At 39.0% G+C, this 11703-nt stretch overlaps 1 protein-coding gene across 2 annotated transcripts; it reads right to left on the bottom strand.

Annotated features, from left to right (window-relative positions):
• Positions 1-1746: 1746 nt before the first annotated feature.
• On the bottom strand, positions 1747-10139 carry nr2f2 (nuclear receptor subfamily 2, group F, member 2). 2 transcript variants are annotated; one of them, XM_006628867.3, is made up of 3 exons: positions 8807-10139; positions 7056-7601; positions 1747-4377 (listed from the first exon to the last, which is right to left on the bottom strand). In XM_006628867.3, the coding sequence occupies exons 1-3, from the start codon at positions 9273-9275 to the stop codon at positions 4103-4105; spliced, it is 1290 nt and encodes a 429-aa protein (XP_006628930.1). In that variant the 5' UTR covers positions 9276-10139; the 3' UTR covers positions 1747-4102. The 2 variants fall into 2 exon arrangements, with proteins under 2 accessions (XP_006628930.1, XP_006628931.1); XM_006628868.3 differs by having other exon boundaries at positions 7056-7583; positions 8807-10138.
• Between the last annotated feature and the right edge of the window lie 1564 nt (positions 10140-11703).

Below are 11703 nucleotides of genomic sequence, written 5' to 3'. Positions count from 1 at the left end.
GGTGAACTCAGCTCTGCGTCCGACAAGCGTTAGAATAATTTTTGTTCGCTTACTGCTCTGGTACAGATTGAATAAAACCCGCTTACGTTCAGGCGATGGTGATAATAATAATAATAATAATAATAATAATAATAATAATAATAATAATAATAATAATAATAATAATTTATAAACTCGTTCTAAATTATAAGACGTTGTATAAATAAATGGTATTAAGAAACGTAATACCCTTATTGTACATTGGTCGCCATTAGCTTTATTTTTACGGGATATTAGAGACGTATTTATATTTATCATGGATCCTTAAACCATTGAACAATACTACAATATCCATCAGTTTAAGGACTGTAGGGTACGTAAAAAATCACTAACTTTATACATTTAACAGGCGATAAGATCACCGAGAGTTTGTGTAAGTTCAAGCTTTACATGCAAATTACACCCATGGACAGGGAACATAAAACGATTCTTTGTGCTTCGACGCATATACGGTGCGTTTAGAGAGTCGCAATACATGATTTACTGAAAGGGTGAATTAGCACATAAGATGCAAATGAAAGATTGTTTCTATGATAGGTTTCGAATACAGAAAAAAAACTGGTCACACAGACTTGTGGGGGATGCTTGCAAGAAATGTTTCCCCAAAGACTCCGGCATGTTTCATCACAAAATAACGTATGATCTGCTCGCTGTTGCTGCTAATAGTTTTATTGGGGGCTCTGTGCACAGATGGAGGGGAGTCCCTTTTGCAATGTGGTTTCTCTTACTAAACACCGCTTTGCTACAGAGAGCCGCAGCGTGCATAGCATCGCAAGACGCCATATTGACTCAACTAATAGGACACCAAGTCGAATGCGAGCTTAAAGGCATACTTTCACACGCTCGATCTCCCATTACAAACAACGCGAAAATACAATTTAGCACACAGATTTAGTAGAAGGAAGATAACAGGAGGAGGCAAAGCCTAAAAAACAACGGTCGCCTTCGTTTTTTTTATCGCGTTTAGACACTCTATTGCAGCCGAGTTTTCAATGGAAGAAAGAGGAGAGTAACATCTTGTCAGCCGTTTTGAAACAAGACTGTGTCAAACCCAATATATCTGTGGTGGTTTTATGACGGTTGTTGATACGGACCAGAAGCAATAACCATTATACCTGCTGCCAGCGAATTAGTTTGTAAAAATGTACACATCCACAAGCCCAGGGTTACGTTGTAGAGGGGCTTGACAGTCTTTTGACTTCATAGTGAATGTTAACAGGAAGACACACATGCCCTGTAACACGAACTGTTGCACACACATAAATACAGTCATTAGCGGTTATTAAATACAGTCGTATACTTTTTTGCACCCTGGAAAACCCCATATACTTAAAAAAAAAACTTTGAATGACCGTCTTTATAAAAAAAATGCATTTTCCTGTTTTTGATGTAACCAAGTTAAGAAATTAAAGCTTTAATTAAAATAGATAAAAAAACGAATTTAAAATCTACAGTTTGACAGCTCCGTTATGAGAAGATGAACATAGTCCAGGGGTCTTATCTAATGTGAACGGTTACTTGCTTGGGTATTATATGGGAAAAATATAAAACGCCAATATTAATCTGAACCCAGCCCTCACACCACCCAAACTTAGCACCCCATCGCCTCCGTTCCTTCCCGTTTCATCTTTCTTAGTTCTTTCTCTGCATTCAGACCCGCTGATGTTATATTTTCAAATCGAGGGAAACAATAAAACAGTGAACGCCTTTTGATTTCAAATTCATAAATTATAATTTAATACCAAGAACAAATTTACAACAGAATGCTTGTTTACAATAAGCTAACACAAACAAACAAGAATTGTTTTCAACTATAAACTTCCACACACACTCACGTATATCACTTGCAATTAATAATAAAAAAAGTATCTATACGTTATCAATACCCTGCAGTAATATATTTTTATATATATTTATATATAAAAACGTGGGTCAGTTGTTTAAACTGTTCATAATTACAATCATGTATCATTCTCTGGTCCATATGTGGCATTTAAACAGCCAAAGATCACTGTTCAACCAGCTATACAAAGATGATCCCTTTTTATCCACAACATGGTGTCGCGTGTGGCGTTGAAAAACCTCACACAAGGACAAAATTGCAAGCTTTCAAACATACACGGCATCTGCCACAGACCGAAAAAGGAGCAAAACACAAAAACAAAATAACTACCCTCTTCCAAACCAGCTCACCCTGTTAAGTCTTATTATTTAACCTTTTTTGTTTTTTTTTCTTTTTTTATTTTTTTAAATACAAGGGCTATTGTACTGAATGCACAGATTATATCTATACAATCAAAAACATTTACATTTATATATACCAAATGTAAAATAGGTTAGCGACCTGTGGCCATGCGTTCACAGTCTAAATATATATATAAAAAAATCAAATTATTTTTCCGTAATATTTATATACATTAAAAACAGAACCTTCAGTGCTACTAGCTAAGTCTGTCACTCAATTTGAAGACATTTTGAATTACAAAAAAAAATGGCAACCACAGATTTGTTTTCTTAATCACATATACTTTGTATAAAGGAAATCTCATTGAAAAGAACTGACCTATATTTACAACAATACTGCTGCTAACTGCTTGTGTCTTTTGTGTGTAAAATAGACAATTGACGTTCCGAACTTGTGTTCCGAAGGATTCCAACACTTAATTCTCATTTCGTAAGAGATTAATCTTTTCCTCTTTACAGGCACTTAATGTTTGACATATAAGGGCATTTGTAAAGATAACACAATTTGAACAATTTCAGGTATTTCTATAATACTGCTTAAGCTTTTCCTTTTAAACTAATATTTAAACGGCACCCCCGCTCCGCTATTATTTGTGAAATTCTAAATATTTTCGTATATCACTATGGCAAGGCAGATAAGAAACCTAAGGGCATACCAATTGAACGAGGGATTGATTCAAATACACATGTAAACCCTAACATGTTCCACCCAGCAATTAATATTTGAATTCCCATATACTTTCATTTTATGTTCTTGGAATTTGACTCAACTCCAACATTTCAAATATTTAAAAATTTCTACAGGATACACCTCATGATTTAAAAAAAAAATCTCTGGGCTTATAAACATATTGTTTAAATCCTAGGATTTTTCCACATTAACCTCAAGTGCCAACATAATATCTAATCCAATGGAAACATTTTTCAAAGGGGGCTATATAAAGAATATATACCACAAACGCCTTACAAGGAGACATGCAAAAGTTCCTTTAAGATACACGACATGGGAAACGCAGAGCAGTATAACTAATTTAATAGCCTGTTTGTCACTTAGAATTGTAACGTGTCTTGGACACAAGACTTTGCCGCAATATTAACGAGGAATCCCCAACTTTTCATACTGTCCTACAGGTTAGTCGAATGAAGTTTTCTGGTCACTAAACAGGGTTAAAACTGAAAGCCCAACGTCACACCAGCCCCCGAAAACGTCTGGGTCACCCTTACAGTAAGTGCGCTTCCATCATTCTGAATTGTATAAAATTAGTGTTCCCCCTCTACGTTGACATGAATTTAGTTTTAATTCTTGCAGAACATTTTATATGATAGTAGTTTCTCTGTTTGATAAGAAGCCATGGTTATATCAAAAACTGTATACTACAGAACCACGTAATAAGCCGGTTTGGAACCAGAAGAAAAAAAAATACAAAAACAGCTATAGATACATGGACACAGGACAATTTATAATAATTTGGAAAAGAAAACTTACTTTTTTTTCCTTTTCTCCTAATTTTCTCCAAATTCTCCTTTTAAATGCACTTTTATATAGTTTCTTTTTTTCCTCAAAAGTTTACCAAAAAGAAAAAAAAATCCTTTTTTTTTACAAAGAATGATAAGTAGCAAGTTGTTCAGAACGACACAGGAGTTCTTAAAATGCATTCGAAAGTTCGCTGAACGTCCTTTTTATATTCACAGTCCTTTATTCTCTTAAACGCCTCTTCCTTAAAGTAAACTCGTGTAACAGACGATGCCCCTTTCAGCAGAAGAAGCGCTACCTATTGGAGTCTCAAGTTTGCCCTTTCCTTCTTTCGCCCGTCTAGGTTTATTGAATGGACATGTAGGGCCAGTTAAAACTGCTTCCAGATAGCAACATATCCCTGATGAGGGTCTCAATTGGCGTTTTACCTACCAAACGGACGAAAAATAATTGCTCTATGACTGAAGATGAAACTGTGCGAAGAGAAGGCAGGCGCAGTAAAAGCTTCCCGAACCGAGTTGGTTGGTTAGGGTATTGGCTCCTAACGTATTCTTCCAAAGCACACTGGGACTTTTCCTGCAAACTTTCCACATGGGCCACATCTGAGAGACCACAAGCATCTAGAAGCGGGGGGAAGCAAAAAAAAAAGAAATTGATTCAATTTAAAATACTAATTCGTACACAAGAAAGTACACAGGCCCTTCAATCCTGCAATTAAAAGTGACAAGTCATTATTTTCCTTCTCCTTTGCGCAAGCTAAAAATAAACACCGTGTTTTACGGATCATGTATGCAATGTTATGTAATTGTATCATACAGAGTAATCTTTTTTTTTTCAGTTGCGAAGGAGAATATGGGCCTAACAGATGGCCGGAACCATCTTTATCTACGACGATTCCCTTTAGGTTATTTTTTCGGAAATAAAATCACAGTGTGAAAATATCTTTACAGATATTTTTGTCCGATTGGATGCTTGCTGTCTTAATTTAAGACCACTCTAAAACTTTTTGGATGGGTCAATTTAGAATACATTAAATAGCAATGAAAGGCTAAAAGTAAACCTGCAGTTTCAGCAATAAACTCTTGGCTATACATGTTTTATTATTTTAGCCCAATATCTTTTGTCTGTACATGTATATTCAGCTTAACTTTAGGAGGGGAGAAGCTTTCAGGTGATAGATCCGTGCATGTAATTCACTTCATTGTTAGCTCACTTCTGTCTAACCTCCCTGAAGTCTGAGGCATTAACTATCACGTATTTGAAGCTAACCGAAAACTGTTCTCAAGTTCACATAATCAAAATATTATCGTGCTTTTCTATTCCCCTGTCCCCTTTTTTTATTTTACTCGGTGTTTTACAAATAAATAAAACTGACAAGAGCCTTTTTCTAAAGCTACTTTGCAGTTCGGGCCATTCAAAACCAACCACGAACATATTCACCTCTATCTTCTGCGGTAGTGATTTTATTTTTTTATTTTTTTAAAGACCTCGGAGAAAAGTAACTATTTGAGATCCTAGACATTGTAATGCAGGGAGCTTTGCTTCAGCTATAAACAACATCAGGGGTTGTGACCTGACCTTTGTACTGCATTTTTCATTTCGCTTAAGGACTAATGGTAGCCCCCCATTTGACAGCTTAGACGGTCTGAAATATTCTCACAGATTCATACGAATAGCTGTAATAACAAATAAATATGGCCGTCGCAGACATGGAGCAAACGCGAGCACGAGCTATTTATATGTTTGCATTTTACATTGCGCTGTGTTTAAAAGCCAGCGTTGCAGTACAGAAGCGCTTTGCTCTCCGTGAAGCAGGCCTCTGGCTTTGGGAGGCTGCTGAAGAATCCCGAGATCCTGGTTTGGATGTTTACCCCGAATGGTAAAAGACAAAAGCTCTGATTTCTCCGCAGCAAGAAGACTAGCTGAGTCCTGCTCCAGATAGCGAGGAGCCCTTCCACAGAGCCCGACTAGACACAAAATGCTCTTTTTGCATTACTAAACAAATTAACGGCGCACATGCACGAATGTGTTCAATATTACTTCTGTGCATGCATACACACAGAGAGCAACACACAGAGAGGCGCAGAAGATACATTATTCGAGATTTAAATATATTTCATTTTTCCCCTTTTTAATGTGTGAAGTAATCATGCAAGGGGGAAGTTCGGTCATGACCCGGCTCTGGAACAGATCCAGAGAATGTCTTGGATCCCCAGATCACCCTAACATAACAAGTAAAGGATTGTGAGGCTTTTTCCCACATAAACGGAAAATTTCTGTTTCCTGATATCAAGCCTTGGGTCTCTGATGAGTAATTACTTTATTAATCTTAACTTCGGGGAGACATGTTTTTGTGTAATTTAAGACACACCATAACTGGCACACTCCAGCTTGAAAAAATGTCATTTAACAAGCCAGGAGTTTAATATGTGGAAATAGAACATTAGGCCCATGTCTTCACTTGATGTTCCCAGATTTGTCTTAAACACGTGACACACTTCTATCCGTTTCTGAACCCAGCTACATTCAACAACACATACAGATGTTCTATATGTATTGAAGATTAAAAAAAACACTAAATTAATAAAAAGAACGTGCAAGATACGTCTGTCACTCTTTTTGCCATCTTACTGAAGCCTGTGATTGTGATGTTTAAAACTGTATTTTAATAAAATTAATATGTGTTATTACTTTACTTTTCACAAAAATATCACTCACATATATAGAATGTAAAAGTATTATTCTTACAATTTGATTGGATATAAACTCAGAGATATTGGTAGGAATATGCTCCTTATATAGATTACAGAAGGGTGATTTTAATAACTTTCTCTGAACTTTCAAGTACTGGATTGACAATTAAAAAGAGGCAGTTTTGAGCCCTCAGTTATCCAGTGTGCATGTCAGAACAACATACAAGTGTTATTTTGGAATGTGTGTCATTTTCTCCTGAGCCATGGGGCAGTTATCTTTTTCACACTACTGTTTAATCATGTAAATAAAAAAAAATATTATTGTTAATAATTGTCTTTGTATTTGGATTGCTGTTTAGTTTCGTTTTAATTTTTAAACGTTTTTTTATCATTCCAAAGGCACATTACTACAAATAAAACGCTAATATGTGTGTCTAATTATCGTATTGATATTACAGCCCCTTAATTCCAATGAACTATTTCACTGTATCATTTTTTTAAACCTGAATATTTTCTTTAAAAAATCCGTTTTTCCCCGTAATCCAATATTTAAATATATATAAGCACCTAAAAGTACGATTCTGATAAAACGTATCATTGCTTACCTGAAGTGAAAAGCACAATGGCCTTTAAGCAACTGTATTCAGCAGAGTCAACATGCAACGCTTTGAGTTTCTCCACTTGTTCTTGGAAGATCCGAATGTGGTCCATGAAGGCGACAACTCTGTCCGCAGACATTGGCGAGGCGTGCAGGCCAGCCGCCGCCAGCAGTGGAGCCACATGGAGAGGCATTGAGCACTGGGCAGCGTTAAGCACAAATAACTCGCTCCAGGTTAACCTCAGCAGGGCCACCTGGTCCGTTATCTGGAGGTCTGGAAAGAAAGGGATATTCCTAGCCCACTCCACGGCGCTGAACAGCATCCTGGCAGCCAGTTCACAAATGTTTTCGATGCCCATGATGTTGTTGGGCTGCATGCACTGACTGCCATACCGGGAGGTCGGGTAGGGCTCCGCTCTCAGAAGAAGAGAGATATATCCGGATAAGTAGGAATGGCAGTGCAGAGGGTCCCCATTTGTCAAGGCGAACTGACCGTGGTGTGGCTGTGTGGGCGGCATCCGTCCCCTTTGAACCGCTGCAGTAAAAAGAGAAACTGCAGATATTGATGCCTGAATTCTACACATGCAATACGTTTTCACCACCCTCGCATGTAGCTGTTTCAGTTAAAACACACACACACCCAAACAAAATATACTGTGTTTAAATATCTTCACAGACAACGGCATCAGTTACTTTAGTTACTTATAACAACCGATTTGACAGCATGTTGAAAACTTCAGCAAGACAAGGCCATGTCGTTAAGCGCGGGATAGACTTGTTTCTCGCGCTCTATCAGAATATTTGCCCATTTCTAGCGCATTACACGTCAATTCGCGCGAATTACACAGACGAGCCTGCTGTGTGAGCGTTTTGCTGAAGAAAGAAAAATTAAAAACAACGCGGTGGTGCTGCGCTATTTGGTGTTGCATGTGCAATTCGGGCTTGACCTGTAGTATCAAACGAAAGCGACTCGTGTTGGGAGTTGTTTTAAAATTTATTGTCCTCCTCGCCTTTTTATGTGCTCTCAGTTCCGTTATTTTTAAAAAAATGATTTTTTGATCGTACATTCAATAACATATATGTATATGTGTGTGAACTACAGCCTGACCGATGGAAAGCTCAGCCCTAACCCTTAACCTACTTAAAACCACCGGCGCAGTTCTGCACTCCAGAAAACTAGCGCTCGGCAGGACTATTTTTAAAAACACGACACTGCCATTATTATTTAGCATTTCTTACCCTCTTTTACGCACATGGTGGACCAGGATTTTCCAAAACAAATTAAAATGAAAGCACAAACGGGAAGGACGCGATTTCCGAATCATAACGAATGGATGATTAAAAAAAACAAACAAAACAAGCTCTTCTCCTAGCTTCGCCATAATATCTCAGCATATCCCTCACACTTGGTGTTACAGAAATCCACAGATACATATCTCTTGGGTTTCTTCTTAAAAAGCTGGCGGCTCGATAAATTCCGAACACGCCAAGCCTTGATAAAACAACGACCTTAATAAGAAAATAAAACCGGACTGCACCGAGACACGGAGTGGGGAAAGGGACAGCTATACGCTTCGTCTGGAAAGCATGCAGAAGTAATGAAGGCGGCAGCTCGCTTGTTCCTCTCCGGGAGCCTCACGAAGAAGACTCGGGAGAGTACAGAGAGGAGGGGTTTACAAAAAAAAGAAAATAATATATCACATTTTGTTTTCTCAAACACAAAGACATCGACAGAAGTAAAAACAAAAATCCCAATACCTTCCCGTCTCATGCCAACTTTGAGGCATTTTTTGAGGCGGCAGTACTGACACTGATTGCGGTGGTGCTGGTCAATGGGACAGTTCCTGTTGGCACGGCACGTATAACTGAGGTTTCTCCGTACGCTCCGTTTGAAGAAGCTTTTGCAGCCCTCGCATGTGAACTGACCATAGTGCTTGCCACTCGACTTGTCCCCGCAAACCACGCACTCAATGTGCTGTGGCTGCTGCTTCTCCCCCGTTTGGTTCTGGCTGGTCTGGTTCGTCGGCGTGGACTGCGCCGTGGTGCTAGGAGGCCCGCCTTGCACGGGGGTCTGAGGGGTCGGTGGGGCAACTTGCGGGGCGGCGAGGTTGAGCTGGCCCGGCTGAGGGGTGGGGAGGGAAAGCGGTCCTTGAGGGGCTTGTGAAGACAGGGTGCCCTGAGATTCGGCCACATCGTCCTGGGAGCCTCTCCACACTACCATTGCCATATCTATCAGACAACGTTAAGAAACTTTTTTTGTCCCCGTTTTTGGTGTCGCGGTGCTTTGATTTTTCTTTCGGGGAAGCGAGCTTGGGAGCGAGTGAAAGTCAGAGCAGCAGCACAGGGATATCTTCGGGACGCGGGTTCAGTTCGGTAGTCCGACGAAACTTGAGGAAAATAGCTTCAAATGCTCGGTTGTATTTTGTTTTAAATTGATCAGTTTTCTCTTTTTGTTGCTGTCGTTGTTGTTGCCGTTGTTGTTGTTGCTGTTTAAACCTGATGTGTGGACGAGCTGGAGAGCAGCTGTGCGTTTAGAGGCCAAGTCCAGCGCTGCCTGCAGTCAGCCATTCAGGAAAAAACCATCAAGAAAAAAAAAAGAAAAAATTAAAAGAAAAAAAAAGGGAACGCAAAAAGGCGACCGAGAATAAAGGAAATGGACGGAGAGGTTAAAGAGTAAGGAACACACACACGCACCAAAAAAAAAAGAAAAACTCAACTCTTCACGATACCAGCAGCTAGCGATCCCAAGTAGATGTCCTGGAGAAAACCACCACCTCATAAAAAAAGACAATATGTATAAATATCACTGCTTCTTCTTTTCCTTCTTACAGAGGTAGCAGCAGCGGCAGTTGGAGTCTAGTGCTTGAGACAAATATGAAGTCAACTCTCCGGCAGGCAATAGTAATAATAATGAAAAAAAAAAGATCACAACCTATAGAACCTCCTTCATGCGCGTAAAAATAATAATAAAAAAAGAACAGGGAATCAAAGTGATCAAATATGTTAAAAAGGGGGAGGTTAGGAAGTGAATGCGATTTGTAGGAGCTGGGCTGGCAGAGTGCTTTCTCTCTGATCAGCTCACTGAGCTCTCTATATAGTGAACTTTGACACGACTGCTGCAACTTAGCACACGTTACCATGGCGACGAGCTGCCTTATAAGGAAAGCGACTGTGTTTGACTGGTCAGAACTCCTGGACCGCCCCCTCCACCCCATTGGCCAGTCGGCACTTGTGCTACTTGGTGCTTTGCCAAAGGAGGGGAGGGGGGGGGGGGAGGTAGGTAGGGGGGCCGCTCGGTCCTAAAGAGAGACACATAGGCTGACGGCGAGGCGCTGTGACCACGCTCTTCCTCGCTAGCTCTTAAATCTACCTTTATTATAAGGGAATAAAACCCGGTGAAACGGTTTAATTAGAAATTGACCATCTGTGTCGGAGATTGAAGCAAAAAAAAAATACATACACGAATTGACAAATGTACCCCCCAAATATATATGTTGCAGAATGTCCAATACATTGCACATGGACACGGACACTGATGTTGAACAATGTTCTTTATCTGTGAATAATCACACTGATACATGTAGTTCGGTCGCGAAAATATTCCTGAAGATGTTATTTGCCGCTCACATAGCTAAAAAATAAGCCTTCGCTTGTCTTACGCGACCAGAGTGACATTTGCCACGTCTTGCCGGGTTAAAACAAAGTCTCCCCTCAGCCAACAATAAAAGTTAGCGTCCATCTATTTAGACGGCTTCTGTAGAGGGATTACTCGGAGCATCAATAAGTTCCAAATAGTATTTTTCACATTTTGACCAAAATGGTTGATGCGCCCTTTTTTGGGGCAGTGTTGCATCGTGTTTGTGATAGAATTCATCTCTGGTGTAATAAATATCTGGCGCAGCAAATTAACTAAATTCATGAATTTATCTATGCATAGTCAACCCAGAGATTAAAACTGCATTTAGTTTATAGATATCCAGTCTAGGCTACAGCCTATGTATTTGAGATGGTTTTCATATATAAAATGAGACATCCAACTCTTCTCACAACCTAGATAGATGATACATTAGGTTACTCAGCAAAAATGCGCTGAGCAGGGAAAATACTCTCTGCATTATTTTATTTCTAAAACTTTTTCATATACACAACGCTTACATAGTATTGTTTATCGATTTTTAAAGAAAACAGAAGTTTTCGTCTCAATTTGGCTATGCTTCTGTAGGCTTTGTCGGTTTCTGTTTCAGAGAATAAAACTGACGGAAAATGTAGTCCTGAGACTTCGATAGCGTTAGGTCTTCCTTTGTAACTAAATTTAAAGAAGGAGTGATCTTATAAAGAGGGACAATACCTTACAAGTCACCTTAGTCCCTTTTTTAAAATAAAATCTAAGTAATTTGTCATCAATGATTTTTTAAAGAAGGTAAACTTCAGAGTTCATAATTGCATAGACAAGGTTAAGACAGGAGAAAAAACATTATAAATGATAAACGTAAAACATTATAAATGTAAAAAATACATTTCCCGAAGATTCCTGGTTCAGTTTGCGTTTTCCACAAATATATTCCAGTCTTTCCTAACAATGTGGATCAATTCATTCTCAAAAGAAAAAAAAAGATCCCTTGGTTGGGATTCTAAAAGTAAAGCACAGCAACATA

This window comes from Lepisosteus oculatus, chromosome 5 (genome assembly GCF_040954835.1).
Source record: "Lepisosteus oculatus isolate fLepOcu1 chromosome 5, fLepOcu1.hap2, whole genome shotgun sequence".
Taxonomy (NCBI): Eukaryota; Metazoa; Chordata; class Actinopteri; order Semionotiformes; family Lepisosteidae; genus Lepisosteus; species Lepisosteus oculatus.
Note: the sequence above shows the minus strand (reverse complement) of the source record. Positions and strands in the feature narration are given on the sequence as shown.